Raw genomic sequence first — 22,387 nt, forward strand, 5'->3', positions numbered from 1 at the left:
AATAGAAAGAAACCCTAGCATTAGAACTAACTATATGTTATGTTTTTACTATTAATATATAATGCTAGAAATGATAGGTTCTTTAAAACATGTTAAAAAGCACTTCTGAAAAGATTGGTTTTAACAGTTGACTTGAATTCCTTTAAACTGTCGCAATTTCTTATGTTCAGAGGTAAGGAATTCCGGAGCCTAGGCGCATTGTGTGAAAATGATTTATAGCCATAAGTTTTAAGATTGCACCTAGGCTCTACTAGTAAGGCTTTCTTTTCAGAGCGCAGATTTCTTCGTGGAACATAAGGTGTAAGCAATTCATTTAAATAGGAAGGAGCTAGGCCATTTGAAGATTTGAAAGTTAAAAGTAGTATTTTGAAATTTATTCTTTCGGGAATAGGCAGCCAATGGAGCTCCTGTAAGATAGGGGTTACATGGCCAAATTTACGTACACCAGTGAGAATGCGTGCTGCAGAGTTTTGGACAGATTGGAGTTTACGGACATGTTCTTGTTTCAGGCCTGAAAGAAGCGAGTTACAATAGTCCAGCCTAGACGTGACAAATGCATGGAGAAGTATCTCGCAGTGTTTAAATGAGATGTATTTTCTTAATTTTGCAATATTGCTTAGATGAAAAAAAGCTGATTTGCATATGTTCTTTACTTGTTTGTCCATTGACATTTCGCTGTCGAACCATGATCACTCTGGTATGTAGCCAAATCCGACAATAAACGTCCCGTGGAGATACTGCAAAGGCTTGGTCAGATTTTTATCAGAGAAATCCCTTTCCAACTACCCCCCTTCCCCCCCCCCCCCCCCATCAAGAAAAATCCTGGTTACGGGCCTGCGTACACACCCACAATTCATCATCATACCTCTTATCTTAAGGTCCCTGCTCGAATCATGGGTCCTTATCGGCCCGCCGATAGCGCTCAGTATCGGAGCAGTGTCGCGTTTTCTTGTAATGTCGTGAGAGGCACTGGCAAAATTTCCTTTTGCGTCATTGATCGTTACAGTTATGGTTTTCGTTGTGCCAGGAAGCACTAGATCCTCGTCAATACGAATGGATTTACAACCTTTACTAAGAAACGCTTCAATTTTTCGCTTTAATTTTTTCAAGTCTTCGATGGCTTCGCTTGTCTTCGCGCTTTCCTCAGTGCCCATGGCGAAGTCTGTGGTGACGTTAACTCGAGGGTTGCGGATATTTTTCATAGAGATTTGGAGCCTAAACGTTCCACAGATATCTAAAAATTTATATAAAAAAATATCAAAATGACGTAAGTGACTCTTTGCATTGTATAAGCTAACGTAAGTAAACGTAATAGACTCTTTGCATTGTATAAGCTAACGTAAGTTAACGTAAGTGACTCTTTGCATTGTATAAGCTAACCTAAGTTAACGTAAGTGACTCTTTGCATTGTATAAGCTAACGTAAGTTAACGTAAGTGACTCTTTTTATTGTATAAGCTAACGTAAGTTAACGTAAGTGAATCTTTGCATTGTATAAGCTAACGTAAGTTAACGTAAGTGACTCTTTGCATTGTCTAAAACGCAATGGACTCTTTTCATCGTCTGAGCTAACGTAAGTTAACTTTGTCAAAGGAAACAATTACACACTTTAAAGGGGCATCGTCATGGTACTGCGCATGTCTGGAGTCAGTGTTTATTGTAGGCTTTCAATTGTCTACAAACAATTGAACATAAGCTGTCAATGCCTTGTTAAAATAATATGCAACATTTTATTGAAAACTATGCTTATTGACAGTTTGTGGTCGTTTCCTTTGAATTTGAGTCTCCCACATGTACCAAAGGCTCATAAGTCAATATTAGAATTTGACTGTAATTCATTGTGTCCGGGCCGGAGAGCTATTGCAAAGCTCTTACCATGACACTTCCCCTTTAAACATCCATATTTATATACCGTGAATGCACGTTTTAGAGTCCAAATTCCAATAAGCGCCCCTCTTCGAATCAGTGCCCCCCCCCTCTCCTCTTACGCCGCAAAATATAAAAAGGCGCCCCCTTCAAATAGACCCCTCCCCCAAAAAAAAACACACACACACATAACAATATGTAAATAAACGAACCAGCTAGCTAACTATGATAAACAAACAAAACAAACAAACGTACGTACGAACAAACGAATAAATGGACGAAAAAACGAACGAGCGAATTGACGAACGGACGAACAAACGAATATGAATAATGACCAAAGGCTAGTTAAAACTGGACCCGAAAACTGTCAGAATACCTTACCTGCCTTGTTGTTCCCACTTAATTCAACCTGAGGCGGATCCGTGGCATCAGCGGGGCACGCTAGTTTCGAGGTCTCGGCCACGCCATTATGATCTGTCAACTTCGCTTGTCCATTCTTCACCATTTTGTTCTTAATCGTGACACTCTCTCCTTCTACCAGTGGTCTGCTGACCACTATGAGTGTGTTCTTCTCGAAAATGCAAGAAGAACGTCCGTCAACTTTTTCAAGAGACAAATTCTCCAAAATATCTTTGCAACGAACTTTTCCAGGCCTAACTGGTACGTCAAAGTCGATAACCAGCATAGAGACTTCTGGGCTTTTAATCTGTGGGTCGGAAAAGTAAGAATTAAAAGGCGACGGTAACATGGACGACGAAGACCGACAGAAACAATATGGAATTGAGCTAAGGTTCGGATTGCTCTAGGTGTGAGAACCTGTGAGCGTCATTAAGCTACTTTTGTTTGGTAGAACAAAGTATGATGAATACAGAGCTGGATAGAAATGTGTTTTCTTGTAATAGTTCTTACACCGGGGTAAAACCTACGAATCACACGACAAAGTACATGCTGGGATATCCTTTGTCTTGTGTCAGTCGAGCAAGACTTCGCCAGTAATACTGGCAGATAATAGCGTTGTCTGAACCGGGCTTAAAGGAATTCGCCAACATTTCTCGCCCTTTCTCATGTGGTCAACCACGCGTAGCGGCAGCAGTAATATTTTTTTTTCTTTGTTTATCGAGGGTAGCATATTTAACCGAATATACAGTTTTCTAACATATGGCCCTCGGTTAGTAAGCACTGTCACTGGGGGTGGTCGCTGCCAGAGGGTTTATTGCGTCCCCAGTGGTTCTTTTACGTCCCTTCGGTTCAGGTTAGTATAGTGCAGCTTGAAGAGACGGGACCTCTGGTTTAGTGTCCTTATCCGAGAAGACTGGAAACACGGGAGAATAATTTCAACTCACTTGTGACAAATTCGATTCAAGGCATGAACCCGGAAAAATCCCCAGTTTGAGCCAGGATTCGAACCTGGGCCACAGCGGTGAGAGGCCGACGCGCTAACACACTAGGCCACCCGTGCTTCCACCAGTAATTATGCTGGCTGATATTAGTGCTGTTTACACGGGGCTAAAAGTCTTTTATCAAAGATAACTGTACTTTACCGTCTGTTTGCATGTAAGAGCTCGAGGTGCAGCTCCCTCGACGGACAGTTCCCTTTTTGTGTCCTTAGTCAGTCGATGGGCGTACATAGAGAATGCAATGCGAAAAATCATCACTCCAGTCCGATGCCCTAGATCAACAGCGCATTTCGCTTTATTATTATTGACCAGGAACAATGGAAACACTTCCCTGTATCGTGTCTCTTGCATCTCCACGAGGCACTTCATCTCTGGAGTGTGGACGAAGCCGGAGCCCGTCACTGTAATGTTTGTCTTAGTGTTCATGCGAATTCTAGACGGACTGATCCCAGTCACTTGGAAGCCGGCATCGTAGATCGTTATCCTAAACATTTAAGGGAATCTTTAATGGCAATGCGCACAAAGAAAGATACGGGTGAGCCATAGGTTAAGTCGAATGTGAGCTCTTAAACGAGGTAGAAGGCAGGTCAGAGTTTGTTTACAGCGGTTCTGAAAAATGATTAAACCGTATATTATAATTGTAACCCAAGGAAGTTTGCTCATGATAAATTTTAAATGCAAATGGGTCCCAAGCCAACACCATAACCGGACATTTCACCACAACCTCTCTGTGGGTCTCTACTAAGAGTAGTGCTTGTACCAAGATTAGTATGCCTTAAATTTGATTTCCTTTTTCCCCTTGAGCAGTATAGCGAAAATTGGGAACAGGGAGAGATGACCCATCTATCGAAGAAACATGATGACTCTTGAAACAACAACAACAAAAAATTTGAGACGAGCTCATTTGACCGTTGGAGACAATCTAACAACCCTGAAAATCTCATACATCCCTCGGGACGAACAAAGACGACCATCGAGAAATAATCTGATCGAACCTTTGGGTATGGGAACTATGGAAACGCCCTCAGAAAGGAATGATCCAACCATGTGACACTTGGGACTAACTGATACAGCCCTAGGGAAGAACTGATACAGCCCAAGGACTAACTGATACAGCCAAAGGACTAACTGATACAGCCCAAGGACTAACTGATACAGCCCAAGGACTAACTAATACAGCCCAAGGACTAACTAATACAGCCCAAGGACTAACTAATACAGCCCAAGGACTAACTAATACAGCCCAAGGACTAACTGATACAGCCCAAGGACGAACTGATACAGCCCAAGGACTAACTGATACAGACAAAGGACTAACTGATACAGCCCAAGGACGAACTGATACAGCCCAAGGACGAACTGATACAGCCCAAGGACTAACTGATACAGCCCAAGGACTAACTGATACAGCCCAAGGACTAACTGATACAGCCCAAGGACTAACTGATACAGCCCAAGGACTAACTGATACAGCCCAAGGACTAACTGATACAGCCCAAGGACTAACTAATACAGCCCAAGGACTAACTGATACAGCCCAAGGACTAACTGATACAGCCCAAGGACTAACTGATACAGCCAAAGGACTAACTGATACAGCCCAAGGACTAACTGATACAGCCCAAGGACTAACTAATACAGCCCAAGGACTAACTAATACAGCCCAAGGACTAACTAATACAGCCCAAGGACTAACTGATACAGCCAAAGGACTAACTGATACAGCCCAAGGACTAACTGATACAGCCCAAGGACTAACTAATACAGCCCAAGGACTAACTAATACAGCCAAAGGACTAACTAATACAGCCCAAGGACTAACTAATACAGCCAAAGGACTAACTGATACAGCCCAAGGACTAACTGATACAGCCCAAGGACTAACTGATACAGCCCAAGGACTAACTGATACAGCCCAAGGACTAACTAATACAGCCCAAGGACTAACTGATACAGCCCAAGGACGAACTGATACAGCCCAAGGACGAACTGATACAGCCCAAGGACTAACTGATACAGCCCAAGGACTAACTGATACAGCCCAAGGACTAACTGATACAGCCCAAGGACTAACTGATACAACCCAAGGACTAACTAATACAGCCCTAGGACTAACTGATACAGCCCAAGGACTAACTGATACAGCCCAAGGACTAACTGATACAGCCCAAGGACTAACTGATACAGCCCAAGGACTATAACTGACACAGCCCAAGGACTAACTGATACAGCCCAAGGACTAACTGATACAGCCCAAGGACTAACTGATACAGCCCAAGGACTAACTGACACAGCCCAAGGACTAACTGATACAGCCAAAGGACTAACTGATACAGCCCAAGGACTAACTGATACAGCCCAAGGACTAACTGATACAGCCCAAGGACTAACTGATACAGCCCAAGGACGAACTGATACAGCCCAAGGACGAACTGATACAGCCCAAGGACTAACTGATACAGCCCAAGGACTAACTGATACAGCCCAAGGACTAACTGATACAGCCCAAGGACTAACTGATACAACCCAAGGACTAACTAATACAGCCCTAGGACTAACTGATACAGCCCAAGGACTAACTGATACAGCCCAAGGACTAACTGATACAGCCCAAGGACTAACTGATACAGCCCAAGGACTAACTGACACAGCCCAAGGACTAACTGATACAGCCCAAGGACTAACTGATACAGCCCAAGGACTAACTGATACAGGGTAAATTACTACAGCCCTGGGGAGGACCTGATAAAGTCCATAGGAGACAAATTGTCCATTTTACTACTTACCGTTTGGAAGAATTAATTACTTTACTCCCGAATGAACATTCCAGGCTGTACTCTCCGGCAACAGCAGGCTTTGTTATTAAGGAGAACCGTGACTTCTTTTGGGACGAAGGGCGCACTTCCACCTGATCCAGCTCAATCCTGTAAAAGTTAAGGACCCCTGATATTCACACACCACTTGGCAGGAGATGTAACAATAAAAAAATATAGGATAAGGATAACGAAATGATAATTTCAATATTCAAAATTCCCAAATTCTTCTGGGAATTTCGATAGTAATTTAAATTCTGTCTGGTAAAATATAGAAAAGAGTGGTTTTCATTAACCCGTAAAACAAAGTGTGATAGTCAAAGGGTAATATTCAGGGTTGGTTTAACCATTTAGCGGACCACTTTCTCTAAGGTAGCTCGTAATAGCTCGCAGTGGTACTTAATCTTCCTACATTAGAGCGGACCATCCAATCGAGTGGAGGGGGGGGGGGGGGGCTATTCAGAATCCCCGAACCACACCCTGGCTACGGGCCTGACTGAGGAGCGGAGCCTTGCAATCTGCGCCACCCAGATTTCCCTACCATGTCAAAAACTGTTGAGTAACATACCTGGTTGCACCTTGACCTTTAACAAAAGAGCAAGAAGTAGTCCTAGCATCTGTCACGCCAATAACGACCACACCCATGTCATCCCCGCCATCAGAAGAGAAGCTTGCAGACTCAGCGAGTTCCAGCTTAAAACACTCGTTGAAATCTGCACCATGGGGTATTGCGCACTCACCACAATCATCCACCCTAAAAAATCAATTCCAAAGAAAATCAAACAGCCACAAAATCCCTAAAACGAGATCCCATCATTTCGACTGCAAGTATTATGGAAAACAGAATGCAATGTATTAAATAATATTTAAAGTGTCAAGATAAACTCCAAGACACTTACACTTTAATTACACAATAACATTTTTTTACACATTGAGCGGAATTACAAAATATACATCTCTGTTTAACAGAATCCTTGAAATTCTTGGAAAATTTATTGCCTAATAGAATTTTTTTTTCTTTTGCGTTATGTGTCTTAGGCCCTGCACAAACGTCGTACTTTCCATGAGCCGTATTCAATGCAAATGCATACTAATCAAGACAAAACATTGCATCTGGATCAGGAAAGTACGAGCGTTTGTTCAGGGCCTTACACTCATCCTCTTTGAGAATGAAAGCAACAAAATCTCTCATCCTTACTTATGAGGTCCGTTGACCTCGCCCCTGCAGTCTTTACACGTGGAGTTGTCCCCCCCGCATACACCACACGCATCTTTTCCGTGATTCTCTGGGAACCCTGTGCTTCCACCCACACATTTACCATTGCATCCTCGTCTGAAAAAGGAAAAAAAATTAAAGTTAACTTAAATTACTCCTTTAATAGAGTAAAAATCTTTTGGACGATTTTTCTTCAAACGTTTACAAGTCTCGGCATTTTTACAACTTCACTCGAGCTGAGACCTAAAGACGAGCGTCGTTTTTAAAGTAAGTACGCGGCTGCTTTGTCTCCTATTATCTTTGTTCTACAAAGGAGTCCTTTTGTCTCTATTCTTCTCGTTTTTTGTGTCGAGGTGCGGATATTGTTCATTTGCCCAATCAAATTGCAGCTTGTAAGAGCTGCGTACTGACCCCGTTTTTAAACCCGGCGCGCTTCTCGAAACACCAGAGATTTCTCAGGAATGAACACTGGCTAGTTTTCGCTTTGCTTAATTATCAAGTTCAATTTCGAGTTTCAAAAACTTTATTGAATTTTCGAGTAATACTTAAATTTAAAGCAGCATGGTCACCATGGTTACGTAACAATCTTCGATTATTTTTTAACGGAAAACGCGAAAAATATTTCAAAATTGTAAAAGCAGCGTGTCTATTGAAAGTTTCTTTGAGGATGTGACTGAAACCACACGCGGATGGCGTGTTTAATAGCGCGCATCCTAATAGATTCCTTTCTCTCTTGAGGTTTTCGTCGGCCTCTCCGGAAGTAAACTGGTGACAATGCGGCTTTAAGATGTCGTCCATAATTAGAATCTCCACCCCTCTATGCATCCCCCCTTACTCACTTTGCTCCAAAGTAAGGCTGTCTAGGGCATACTCCAGCGCAGTCGGCCCCAGGTCCAGGGCTTGTGGTACGCCCAGCGGAACGCTCGCTTCGTTGACATACACCGCACTTGTCCAGTTTTGCATTCCCGCACATCCAAAAACAGTCACGTGTGGAGCCGATCGCACGACCAGTGTTTCCGCCGACACAAACACCGTTGCATTCTGCAGACACAACAAATTTACAATGATTTCAAAGAAGGCCATTCACGCCGCCATTTTACGCTCTCGCACAATACCGAATGACTCAAAGAATCCATTTCCATCGGCTAATTCAAGCAAATAAGTGCGAAACTTTCACTCAAAGATCATTAATTAAGTATCGGACTTCAACAGTGTATGATAAGTTTTCTTGCAAATGAACGAATGTATGTTCAATTGCAAAAAACAAAAACAAAGGAAGTGCCTGATACATTCTTTAAACAGGTAACACCTTTTGAGGCCATTTTCCAAAGTAGAAGTGTAACTTCTTTTAGTCGAATCACACTTTAAAAGGTCAATTTGTATAGCCAAAAAACGTTGTCTGGTCTGGTCATTTGCCATTTTTAGGCTTTCAATCCGGCGCTCTTTGCTAGTGATAATTGGTCAAACATCAGAAAACAGCATTGATGATATGCCTAGCTCAGACCTGTTCTGGCGTTAGAGTTAAATGTCCCGTCACATTTCCTAGGGCACTCCTCAGATGAGCATTTACCACAGCTGTTCAAGGTGATGTTTGCTGGCTTTCCATTGCAGCCAAGTCGGGTGGGGAGCAGAGAAACTACTCTCTGAGAAATCTGAAAGGGCGCAAAGTATAAAATACAATTATTTTGCCATGGTTTTCTCTTTTTTTTTTTTTGTAAAATGATGATTTCGTGTTACACGACGTACACGACTGGTGGCCCCAGGGGGCTCGGGTCCCTCCTTCTAGCAGCCAAAAATACAGTAAATGTAGAGATTATTTAAATTACAGGAGAAAATGCCTTGAAAGGGACTTTTGGGCCCCCTCCTGTTAAAAATCCTGGGTACGCCGCTGCCAAAGTTTGACCAAATCGCACCTGTCCTGATTGAGTTACACTGGCTTTCTGTGGCATATAGTTTACGCTACAAAATTTTGCTTCATGTTCACCACAGCATTAATGGAAACGCTCCCTCCTATCTGGAGTCCCTTATCAACTGCATTCGTTCGTCCTATAATCTCAGACCAAACCCAAACAAAATGCAAAGGGGACAGGGCGTTTGCCCATGCCGGTCCAGAACTGTGGAACCAATTACCAAGCTACATTAGAGGGATAAAAGGCTGACTCATATAAACAAGCTATGAAGACACATTTGTTTCGCTTAGCCTACAATGTGAAAAAATAGTCTTAATTATTCCTTTTTTGTTTTCTCTGTCTTTTTTTAGCGCTTTAGAATATGTAAAAATAGTTTTAGCGCTTTATAAATAAATATATTGTTGTTGTTGTTGTAATTCGCCATTCTTACGTTGCGCGGGGATTGGGTCGAGTTGATGAGCGAACTGCACGCTGGGAAGGTTCCATATATGGCGTTGTAAACATGTTGATGTATTGAAAGCTTGAAAATGGTTGGTTTTGACAATTTTCCTCCCGGAATATCATCGTTAGTTAGATTCAAAACACCATCATTAGAATCGTTCGACGCCATGTTGAAGGGTGCCCCCTAAAACTGTCCCATCATGCTTTTCGCTTATCCCTGCACAACGTACGAATTGCCAAATAGTACCTTATCGACTTCCAAAGTGTTTATGTCCAATTGCTGTACACCAGGCCTCATATCTGAAGAGACTCTAAACACCTTAAAATCCATGCAAAATTCTAAGGCATCCATCAGACTCCAGTACGACCCATTTCCTGGCTTCGGAACAGGCTTTACTTCATCCCTTGGCTTTAATACAAGGACATAACCGCTTTTTAAAGCAACTCGTGTCCACTTTGTATCTTGGATTGATCTTTCCATTCCGGAGCTTGACTTGATCTTGAAGAACCATTCGACGAATCTGTTTTCACGCATACTCGTTACAATAATTCCAAGAGGTTTGTCGTCGGCGTCTTCGGCAACGGGTTTTGGGTGGCCAAAGTATCCGCTTTCTTTGGCGAGCTTCTTGATGTGTTCCTTGATGGCTTCTGGACCTGAAGAAAGCATTAAGTTATGCAGCTATGTCAGTGTCATGATAGGAAAGAGATTTCATAAATGAAGGACGGATAATAGGTTTAAAATACGTCGAACAACAGGGGCGGATCCAGGATTTCAAAATGGGGTGTGGATAATGGCCAGATAGATGGCTTATAACTGATCCAGTGGTTCTTGGTAAATCACATAGATCTAACAATATTTCGCACTGAATTGGATTTGTCGCGTCAGCAAAGTCAAGCAGGCGAAGGCACACGGACAGTACCTCCCGCCCTCAGACATTTATTTTCTTCAAACAAAGTGACTTCTTTTACTAAAAAGGGGGGTGGATATCCAACCCAATCCACCTCCCGTGTATCCGCCCCTGAACAACGACACTATATCCACTAGGTCGACAACGACATTGTATACAATGCACAATATCTTTTAACTTGAAAACTAATACGCAAGTACTAAAACTCAAGCGTTCTTGCAGCCAAATTCGTTCTGTTTTCAGAACTCGAAAAAAAAATTGCTGCATTTTCTGATCCGTCGGTCATCACATCTCAGCATAAAAAAACACTCGCCAACGCAATTCTTTCAGTAAAGCTTGAGTCATATATTTATTTAGCCGGACTCGAAAGCGGCGGGAGGCAGGCTCAAGATAGGAACCCTGAGTTTACACCACGCCCCCCTCCGATGATTGACGGTCACACATACTACAAGGAAAAATGATAGCACTTGGCGATCCTTTAATAAGAAATGGCGCATCTGTGTACGCGCCTGTTTGGTATACAGCTATTTCACTAAAAGTTGTCAAAGAGCGCTCTGCCGCACACGCCAATACCGCGAAGTAGTATGGGTAATATGTGTAGTTTCAAGCTCTGCCATCCTTCACCGCCGACACGAACTCCGTTGAACGTTATCAGAATGGCAGTATAATATGATAATTTTCTTAATGTATATCGCCGGGTCCTTAAACAAGGAAACAAGGGCAGGTTTGGTGAAGTGCCTGAACGAAAAAGCAACGACGACGGCGACCGACTGCAGGGAGAACCCCAAAAGCTTTCATACTTTGCGCTCAATTTTAAACTAGTTTAGATAAAATTCACTCGTTTATGTATTCCCCAAAAAAACTGTAGTAAAACCTAGAGTCTTATTTCTAGCATAGCGAACAAGGATAGTCTAACTTTCAGCGCACACGTTCCCGTCCTCGCTACACCATGAAACTTGGAGTTTTCACGTTGTCGTTTGAAGAAAAAGGGCTAAAATGAATCAGACAGAATCCATTTCAGAGTATATTTCACGTCTGCGGCTCTTTGAATGCTCAATTGTTTTCTGCCGTCGTCTTTCGCGTTGCCTAAAGTCCCTATTTTTGTCCCTATTTTTGCAGATACCTTTAACAATTGTACTCGGCATATAGAAAGTAACTCCGCAGTGTTTTCGATAGATAATGCAAGAAACTGTACCATCCACATAACTCGCCAGCGAAGGTCTTCACTATAGATTGCGGCATATTTACTGAAAACCTGTTACAACATATATTACCCATACCACCTAGCGGTATGGGAGCGTGCGTCAGAGCGCTCCTGGACAACGTTTATTGAAACGGCTGTAAAATACACATGACTTACCTTCTGGGAACTCGGTCAATTTCCTCTTCAGTTTATCACCATTTCCGCTTGTAAGAAAATTATACACGATTTTGGAGCTTGTCTTCAGGAGAGCCTCTACACTAAAACCTTGGTCATTCAGCGGGTCCTCGTCCCTGAACATCCACGGTGGTGCGTAGATGATGTCATCATTTACTGTGGGGGGGTCCGCTCGGGACGCCACTGTGACTGCAACTGACGCGTTGGAGTTACTTGCCCTGCATACTATTTCCTTAATTGGGTTTTGCGTCAAAACTTCTTCACAGTGACCCTAAAGAAATAAAGGCAGAGTCCATCTCTAGTGTCCCTACTTGGCCGCATAACCAAAAGGGGCATTAACATACTAACTTAGATATAGTGTGAGACATGATAAGCGTGACAAACGGCTAGAGTGACACATGGATAGTAAGGGACATAAAAAGCGTGACACGTGGATGGCGTGAGACATGATAAGCGTGACAAACGGCTAGAGTGAGACATGGATAGTAAGGGACATGATAAGCGTGGCACGTGGATGGTGTGAGACATGATAAGCGTGACAAACGGCTAGAATGACACATGGATAATAAGGGACATGATAAGCGTGACAAACGGCTAGCGTGACACATGAATAGTGTGACACATGACAAGTGTGACAAACTGCTAGCGTGACACATTGATGTGTGACACATGGATAGTGTGACACATGACAAGTGTGACAAACTGCTAGCGTGACACATTGATAGTGTGACACAAGACAAGTGTGAGAAACTGCTAGCATGACACATGGATAGTGTGGTACATGACAAGAGTGACAAATGGCTAGCGTGACACATGGATAGTAAGGGACATGACAAACGACTAGCGTGGTACATGGATATTGTGAGACATGAAAAGCGTGACATATCGCTAGCGTGACACATGGATAGTGTGAGACATGACAATGGTGACAAATGGCTAGCGTGACACTAGGATAGTGTGAGACATGACAAGCGTGACACATGGCTAGTGTGAGAGATGACAAGCGTGACACATTGATAGTGTGAGACATGACAAGCGTTACGAACGGCTAGCGTGACACATGGATAGAGTGAGACATGACAAGCGTGACAAATCCCTAGCGTGACACATGGTTATCGTGTGTCTCTGCTTAGGATAATGGCAAAACGTAACACACAACTAGTGAAACACAGCATAGCAATACACAAGGATGGAGTGACCAAAACCTGGAGTGACAAATGTCTAACGTGACAATATGACAAGCGTGACATATAATTAACATTGGCTAGTATGACAAACAGATAGAGTGAGAAAGAGCTAGCGTGATATTTGTTAATGTACCACAAAGCTATCGTGACACATAATTAGCGTGACACTGCTTAGCATAACACTACAAAGCGTGACACTAGGTTGATCTACAAGAACAAGAAGACGAATTACATACATGTTTCCTTGGGACATGATCACATTCTCGAAGTCCTTGTATGCCTTTCACGGCATATGCCACCGGCAAGACATACAACGTAGCGTTGCCGTTGGCGTTTGGTCGAAGGAACATCCTGACCCGAGCATTCAGCGGAAGAATAGTTTCTCCTTTGATGAAACGTTGCCAGTATCGCCCAGCTCCAACTTTGAACTCCACACGGCCTGACATAAACACGAAAACAGGTGTGGTTAGCTTATGGGGGAGGGTGCGTTTTTAAAGCTTCACACTAACTCAAATTACTGTACTCAATAAAAGCCGCCTTTCCACTCACTTGCGAAGAATATTCTTCAAAAGGAGAGAAGTAGACGGCGTATCGCCGTATCCGAGGGGTTTATAGCCAGTGCAAAAAAAATCCGTACCCGAGCCTCTCGCTCTAAAGCGAGGCCCACTTTCGCGGCTATCTCCGCCCTTATACAAGGGTTCATCCACGGGGATCAACCCCCTACTTCGCCGAATTTCTTTCTATTTTCTGTATTATCTACCCCTATTTGTTTACTCCCCCCCCCTCTTTAGAAGTCTGGATCCACCCGTCACAATTGTACGTCCTGAGCCCAAATGTATTACGTCATGAAAGGCCTATTACCAAGACTGTCCAGCTTGTCCCGTTCAGTTGTGTCTTCCGGCGCGTTGATCTGTACTCCGATGCAGACGTTGATGGTGAGCTTTTTATGCATGTCATTTAGCTCGTCTACAGCAGATTGGGGGATGCACCCATGCGCTGTCGGACTGTCCGCAGGAGAAGGAGGTCTGTAGACTTCGACTATGTCACTCAGCTGAACAAGGGACACAAGATGTAGGGGTAGGTAACTTACTACAATGTCGCATCATCGCTTTTATCATCATCATCAGTGCCTTTAGTTCCCTTAGTTGCGCACATAGACTGTAATTAAGTCACACTGCAAAAGGCTTCATTAAACTATATTATTATCATCATCATCTTCATCATCATCACCATCATCACCACCACCACCACCACCACCACCACCACCACCACCACCACCACCACCACCACCACCACCACCACCACCACCACCTCCACCACCACCACCACCACCACCACCACCACCACCACCACCACCACCTCCACCACCACCACCACCACCACCACCACCACCACCACCACCACCACCACCACCACCACCACCATCACCACCACCACCTCCACCACCACCACCACCACCACCACCACCACCACCACCACCACCACCACCACCACCACCACCACCACCACCACCACCACCACCACCACCACCACCTCCACCACCACCACCACCACCTCCACCACCACCACCACCACCACCACCACCTCCACCTCCACCACCACCACCTCCACCACCACCACCACCTCCGCCTCCACCACCATCATATCATCATCATTATCACAGTCGTCGTCGTCGTCATCATCATTATTATTAGTATTTGCATTTTTTAATATATAGTACTTTTACCTTATCATTTGAGAATATAGTCCATGTAAATAGTAAATAGTTCAAGACACTTTTTCTTCGCAATTGTAATTCAATATTATTAGTGCTTATATCGATTCTTATTAGTGTAGATATTGAAATGAAATTATTATTATCAAAAAAATATTAGTAGTATTATCATTAACACCATCATCATCATCATCGTCATCGCCTTTACCAACATCAACATCATCATTATGATGTCATTATCATCATCACCATCATAATCATCATCATCGTCATCATCGTTGTCACTCCTCATCATAATAAATATTAGCGTATGAATCATCATCCTCACGAGTGTCTGTGATTGCCATTGAACGTTGTGTCCAAGCGAATGAGCGCCGCTCGCGGTTGTTGAGTGTTTTTTTAGTAACTTTATTAGATGCTCCCAATATAATCTGGTAAATTGTTATCTTACTTTCAATAACTTGGATGATGAGGTGAACTAGAAAATCTGATTTCACATTTTATCTCTTTCACATTTGAATATTTTCTTATTACATGCACTTTCCCTTTAGATAAAATACGTTTTTACTTACTAATTGTCCATCGTCATTCTCATCTTCTTTCAGTCTGAAAGCATCCTTTTTCTTTGCTTTTATCTCCAGATAAGACGGTCGAGGTGGGATAATAAACGCCAATTGAAAGGATTTAGCTGCCGTGGGTACTTGTACGCAACTTGGTGTCTGTGTTTGCCCGCTGCTCGACCGAGTTTGTTGGACATCATAGTGGAAGATTTTCACACGGGCGAACCCAAAAAACTCCCTCGGCTCGAATCTGCAAAATTATGTGGACATACGGACGTATTAATTAAGGGTGTACTGACATCTGTTGCTAAGGAAAAGTGAATATAGCATAAAAGCCTTGTAGAAAGTCATAAGGGTCTGATATTTGCCAAGTTGACCAACAAAAGTGTGCTGACTATTATGATGAGGTTACCCCGTGACGTCATAATGTGACGTCATAGATACAGATGAAAGCAAATATTTCAAGTAAAATTGCTCGAAAACAAATATTGAATACGTTTTATGAATCTTGAGGGAAGAGTGCATCAAGCCAAGCATGCGTTTTAGAAATTATTGAGTGATTGTATTTTTATGATTTTTCAAAGGTCCTGAAATCCAGATTATTTGATAAAATTTTGGTTTCTGTTAGATTAACGCTAAATCAATGCTTTACTATATGAAGGAGATTTTAATAAAAAGGAATACAGAAAAAATATTGCACCCTTAAGGGTGTGCTGACATTAGTGTTGCTCAGTAACGACGTTGCTACGCTGGTGGCATTAAGCGCGCGCATATACATAACACGGGATTTGTCATTCCAAGCTTCCCTGAAGTAAAAGAAATAAAAGTATGCGTTTCAAGTTTCCAAAAATTGACTTTAAGTTGATCTCAGCCTTTTCGGGTGATGATATTTCCCATATTTTGTAAACGAAGATTCAGCAAAGATTTAGTCAAGCCAACCTTTTTGAAGCCAAAGTTTTCAATTTTCACTACCTGCGCGCGCTGCAAACACCGAACGCTCGCTCACGCACTGAACATCAAAGTAGCGCGCTGTATCAGAATTTTAAAATACTTTTTAAATTTTCATCATGACATAACGGATATCGTTCCTTTAAAGAGTAAATACCATGAAACACTATTGGAATTTTTAAACTTCATTTCAATTTCATCATCTGAGATATCAGTGTGTCTGAGCAGGCCGAATGTGCACGCGCGGGCTTTGTTTCACTTCCGGTTCTGCGTTTTCTAAAAAAAAAGCTTTTATGTCGCCAAGTTATTTCAAAACGCAATATTTTCTCTGTATTCCTTTTTATTTAATTCTCCTTCATATAGCCAAGCATGGATTTAGCGTAAATTTAACAGAAACCAGAATTATATCAAATAATCTGGATTTCATGATCTTTGAAAAATCATAAAAAAACAATTACTTAATCTTTTCTAAAACGCATGCTTGGCTTAATGCACCCATCCTTCAAGATTCATAAAACGTATTCAATATTTGTTTTCGAGTAATTTCACGGGGAACGTCATCATGATAGTCAGCACACTTGTGGTGGTCAACTTGGCAAATATCAGACCCCAAAAATATCAGATATCAGACTTTCTACAAGGCTTTTATGCTATATTTAATTTTCCTTAGCAACAGATGTCAGTACACCCTTAATCAGCCATCCTCTTTTTAGGGTCCAAGTATTGGTGACTCAAACACTGTTTCTCCATCACCTTCATTCAGCGGCCACACGGCCACCATCGCCCCATCGGGGAATTTGAACCGGGGGTCTTTCTGTAGCATTCAAGGGATTAAAGATCCCCCCCCCAAAAAAAAAATAATAATAATAATAATAATCCACCGTGTTTTGCCCACATTTTTCTGTAAGAAAAAGTATCCACGTTGGCCGTAGAGTTCCCTGCTAGCAGAGACCTCTTTTCTCTGTATTTCGCTGGGCTGGCGTTTGCGAGGAAAAGAGACCTCTGCCATTGGTCGAAACTTTGTTTCATCAAACCGCCGTCCGCGAATGGTGGACGGGGAGATCCAGAGCGCATGCTCCGTTCATTTTTTACTGGCCACTACTTGAGCCCAAAATGACTAGCCCCATTTAATGCCTTATCTTCATTCATAATTTTCTCTCTTTTGGAGAGATTGAAATTGAACAGTTGTTTTATTTTTTCGAAGAGGTTAACTAACCGGAGTTTGATTCATTATTTGCGACAAAACCCATGCAAAGTATATTGACAGCTTTCACGCGATGGTACGGGTTTTGGCACGTCATGCGGTCGCTTAGAAACGCTCACGCATGCGCAACGAATACAGTTTCGACTCATGCCAGAGGTCTCTTTTCCTCGCGAACGCCAGCCAGCGAAATACAGAGATAAGAGGCCTCTGCTAGCAGGGAAGCCGTAGAGGTAACAATGTCTTTAAAGTTGAGGCGACACATCGATACTCAGGAATTTACCTCAAGTAATGCTCGTAAAGAAGATCCAAGACTTGCATTTGACCGTCGCTGCATTTGAACAGATCTTCAGCTTTGCTTCTCTGTTTATAGTGCCAATAGTACCAAGTCCCCTTCTCCAGGGTCTCCTTACTTGGTACGACTCCAATCCACCTTGGATTGGGAACCTGAAAAGACGACACAAGGCTTTATTTTTATTGAGAATTGATTTTAATCTTAAAAGAACTAAAAAAAGAAAACGTTCCTGAAAATAAGCCTCCTCCGCAGGCATCTCGAGTGTTTTTGTATTTTTTCAGTATTTTTAGCAATTGGGGTTCCTGTGGCGAGTTGAACCGGAACCGGAAGAGGGAAGGGGTTCAAAATCCCTCTTTCCCCTAACCCAGGCCTCCACTCTTTCTTGGACACGCCACAGAAAGCCCAAAATCGAAAAAAAACTTTTTTTCCCGAATCACTCGAGACGCGTGCGTAGGAGGCTACCTGAAAATATAGTTGTCTCTTTTACATTTACGAACCTTTAGATGAGTCTTTACAATTTCTTTCAAGCCACGCCTCTCCTCCGCCATGACACACATCTCGGCGACTACAGTTGTCTGATTGGCTGCAACAGATGGAGAAGGCCTGGTTGCTGTCGGAGACGGCCTGGTCGCTACAGAAGAGGGTCCTTTCGCCGTCGGAGTAGGCCTGGTCACTGAAGCAAAAGGTCGATTCTCCGTCGGAGAAGGCCTGGTCGCTGAAGGAGGTGGTTTCACACTCGGAGAAGGCCTGGTCGCTAAAGGAGGTGGTTTCACAGTCGGAGAAGGCCTGGTCGCTGAAGGAGGTGGTTTCAAAGTTGGAGAAGGTGTTCTCGCCATGGGAGAAGGCCTGGTCGAGCCATCAATGAATAGGCGAGGTTTGGCATCCCTGATGGTCGCACCAATCAGCTGAAAATAACATACATATTAACTACTAACTAACCGAGAATGAGCGAGGTCATGCCTAGAAATATCAAACTGAGGCTTTGGCGTATCGACTGAGGCTTTTTAGAAAATGACCAGAAAACAAACAACTTTATTCATGTAAACTACTATGGCGAATAAACCCTATCATTATCATTGTCATCATCGTCATTATCATTATTATTATTATTTCGCACCTATTATCATTATTATTAATGCTTCATCGATCGATTTCAAAAAGGGGGGGAAACAAGAAACACTGCGGCGTGCGGCCAACTAAAAATAGAAGAGTGAAAAGATTCAACAACATTATAAGACGACAACATACCAAACAAGAATTGAAGAGAAAAGATAGAAAGATAGTGTTTTTAGTAGCCCTTCAGATGTAAAAAGAAGAAATGGACATCGGAACAGCGTTCATCGATGATTTCGATGTAACACGCGTGGTAATTGAAGGCCGACTTCGGGCTATTTTCTTCCTATTGGCACCTTTTGAAAGCAACAGGTTTTATCCTGAAAGGTGAAGTTGATCCAAATAATAACAAAGAAAGCTCAGATGTCAGTCTTCGCGGCATAAATGGAATGTTTGGTGTGAAAACTCCAACAAACTTATGAAGTAAAATGAAAGACCAATAGCTTTGTCCTGCTTTATTATTTGATGGAAACATTGCATTTACAAATAACATGTAGTGTCTTAAAAAGAGATTCTTTTTGGGTCTTTGCACCCCTTGTTATTTATTCATTTGTTTGTTTCTCCGATGTTATTATAAGCTTGGTATTCTTGGCTATCGGTGGAGCTCGCCGGTTCGTCATTGTTTTTCTTCTTATAAAATTCCGACTCAGATTGCTCGTCCTCTCCCATTATCAACTTGAAGACACGTTTGTTTGATTGTTTTTTTTTTTTTTTTGTTTTTTTTTTTTGGTGGGGGGGCTTTGTTTTTTTGGTCGATTTTGTTTAAGCGAATATCGTACGACCGAACAAAACAACACAAGGAAAGCTCACAGAATTTCCCGGTCGAATACGGAAAAAGACGGCCCGCCAACCAACGATTTCTATCTCTCCTGGGTGTTAGAATTCGCTACTCGAATGTCCGCTGAAGATTGTGAAATTTTTTGAAGGGCAATACGCAATTCCATAATGCCCTCCATCCGAGGCAACAAGGGGATGTCATGACTACCAATTAGCCAATCACAGCGCGCGCACTGTCGTAACCATATAATAAAGAAAAATCTATATTAGATTGTTCAAATAAGCCGCTTTGACATTAATCTAGCTTTCAATTTATTAAGATGTATAGAAGGAAACACTAGAATAGCATTCTATTACTAATTTCCCAGTAGTTTTAGGGATCTGTTATTGCTTCTTATGCAGGTATATTGAGAATTTTCACAAAAGGATTCATGAGAAGCTTCAACAACCAAGGACATCTCAAAAAATATTTGACAGAAGAAATGTTATATTATTGTCATAGCTCCACGGCTTGACCCAAAAGCCGGTAAATAACTGATTTGTTTATCTATTTATTTTTGTTTTGTTTTCAGGTAGTCATGGTAACGGTCCAAACTGAACGGCTGCATTTTCCTGTTATTTTCATGTATCTCCCCTACGTCCAAAAACCTTTTTTTTTGTTAAGCTGATATTTGTCATTGATCTGTTTGAAATAAAAAAAGCAAACGATCTAAGGAAAAGCGATAAGGTTTCCGTTTCTTAAGAGCTAAATCCTAATGCCTCTTAAACTATTCATCCTATGCATCAACTGTAATGAATAATAGATACACTGTAAGAATGCATTCTAAAATGCAAATAGGACAACAAACGAAATTGGATCAAACCGTCCTGCTTGAAAAGAGTACGTAACACTTATAACATTGGGGAAAACAAAATATTTTCTAAATTTGCGGCTTTGAGAGGTATATAAGAGAAGACAAATGCTCAACAAAATTGACTGAAAAGTGTTAGTCTTTTTTTCTAGTAAAAAATCGAATTTTTTTCTAGTAAAAAATCGAATTAGTAGAAAATAAAAGTGTCCTTATTCAGCCGTACTTAGCAAGTTAGACATCTACTTTGACATCTAGCACGTAAACTATGCAATAAAGGTATTAAAGGCCGATGTTTATGGATTAAAATGAATCAAAATAACGAATTGTATATTTTCCCTCACTCCATACCTGCGCGAAGAGAAAGAATTGCCAGAGGACCAAAATGTCTGGAAAGACAGGAAAAAATTAGAATTTTCGAACTTTCGATAAATGCAAAATTGAAATATTATGAATCTGTTTACCTTTTGGACTCATCTGTTCTTCTTTCTCTTTCCAACAACTCCTGAAATGTGTAAATCAACGTTGCTTGAAAGGCTCTAAATATAGCAGATTAAAACGGTAGGGAATCGAGAAAAACAAGTTATGAGAAACCCTCATCAATCGCAAAACAAGCCATGTCTTTTATTGGCTACTGAAAGATTAAGTGAAATATAGTCAGAGGGAGACCAAGTCTCGTATATTTGGTCACCATTAACCTCACTCTACATAATATAAGATGTAGAGTGAGGTAGGGGTGACCGAATTTTACGAAACTTCACAGAGGTAATTAAAATGATCACTTCTAACCGCTCGGTGAGTAACGTGTGTTTTTATTAAGAATTTCTCACAAAACCCCAAAACCACTAACTGTGAGCTTGAGCTCCCTGTGGAATAGTGAGAAAACCTTCCATTCTGTTCTGTTGGAGACATCCGGGAGCTTGTGCATTGCAGAAAAAATGAGGTCGCGCATAATTTTTGATGAAGACTTTCAAAGAAATTTACATAGAGGCGCATGTAAGAGTAAATAAAAACATTTCTTTGGGAAGCAAAAACTAACTTGAATAAAAATTTTACATAGTTACTGCACAAAGCCGATATTTTTTTAGCATAAATACAATAACAAGAATATAATTTATCAAGCACTATGCGAAAAGGTTTTCTTGGAAAGTAATATTGTGAGACAGGGTAACAAGGCTGTACGAGAAAAAAAAACGAGACAGAGAAAAGGATGCATTATACAACAGACAATATATTTCTAGTTTGAATTTGGTTCTTTCAGTTAGAAAAAAAAATCAGATTTTGTTTGCCGAAGCTAGCGAGTGCCAAGCTCTTCTCGTGCTAGTTACGGGTTTATGAGTCAACTTGTATGAGTAGGGTGACGTGAGTTGACGTTAGGTTAATACGAGGTGTCGAGAGGTGAAAGTTGAAGTTCACAGATTCTTACCTCCGTTAAATGAAGTACGTTAATGAAACTATGGACGACCGTAGATTAAGTTGGCGGTGAGTATAATCACCTGAATTTCTAGTCGAACCCTCAGAATTTCACTCGACTTGGATAAACTGGGAGTCGGCTAAAGTGAAGAAGTTGGATAAAGTGAAGAAGTTGGATAAAGTGACGAAGTCATACTGTGTTAAAAAATAATTGAGATATTACAGGCGCTCTGATTTGTGGGTCATGCTATGACGCACATTAAATCGTGCAAGGGGAATTCGTGCATCATCACTCAACAACCCTGTGAATTCCCACAAACGTTTACCTTTTAAAACTAAAAAAATATTATTATTAAAAAAAACGTGTCCCAGGTAATTAGGGAGTTGCAAAATAAGTCCAAAT

At 41.8% G+C, this 22,387-nt stretch overlaps 1 protein-coding gene across 5 annotated transcripts in view; it reads right to left on the reverse strand.

The window, feature by feature from the left end:
• Positions 1-22,387, reverse strand: part of LOC116603340 — a 35,499-nt gene that overhangs the window by 12,880 nt on the left and 232 nt on the right. The window contains exons 2-19 of one of the 5 annotated variants that reach the window (XM_048720876.1): positions 21,998-22,124; positions 21,036-21,076; positions 20,923-20,960; positions 18,331-18,738; positions 17,822-17,985; positions 15,402-15,639; positions 13,977-14,166; positions 13,352-13,554; positions 11,911-12,199; positions 9,890-10,296; positions 8,796-8,943; positions 8,131-8,332; positions 7,274-7,408; positions 6,644-6,829; positions 6,049-6,186; positions 3,407-3,746; positions 2,247-2,571; positions 866-1,234 (exon numbers count right to left, since the gene is read on the reverse strand). In XM_048720876.1, the coding sequence (XP_048576833.1) occupies positions 866-1,234; positions 2,247-2,571; positions 3,407-3,746; positions 6,049-6,186; positions 6,644-6,829; positions 7,274-7,408; positions 8,131-8,332; positions 8,796-8,943; positions 9,890-10,296; positions 11,911-12,199; positions 13,352-13,554; positions 13,977-14,166; positions 15,402-15,639; positions 17,822-17,985; positions 18,331-18,738; positions 20,923-20,960; positions 21,036-21,048 (3,793 nt within the window). In that variant the 5' untranslated portion in view covers positions 21,049-21,076; positions 21,998-22,124. Of the gene's footprint in view, positions 1-865; positions 1,235-2,246; positions 2,572-3,406; positions 3,747-6,048; positions 6,187-6,643; positions 6,830-7,273; positions 7,409-8,130; positions 8,333-8,795; positions 8,944-9,889; positions 10,297-11,910; positions 12,200-13,351; positions 13,555-13,976; positions 14,167-15,401; positions 15,640-17,821; positions 17,986-18,330; positions 18,739-20,922; positions 20,961-21,035; positions 21,367-21,997; positions 22,331-22,387 lie in introns of those variants that run through there. The other 4 variants (XM_048720878.1, XM_048720875.1, XM_048720879.1 and 1 more) reach the window with 4 other exon arrangements.

The sequence above is a fragment of the Nematostella vectensis genome, chromosome 13, assembly GCF_932526225.1.
Source record: "Nematostella vectensis chromosome 13, jaNemVect1.1, whole genome shotgun sequence".
Classification (NCBI taxonomy): Eukaryota; Metazoa; Cnidaria; class Anthozoa; order Actiniaria; family Edwardsiidae; genus Nematostella; species Nematostella vectensis.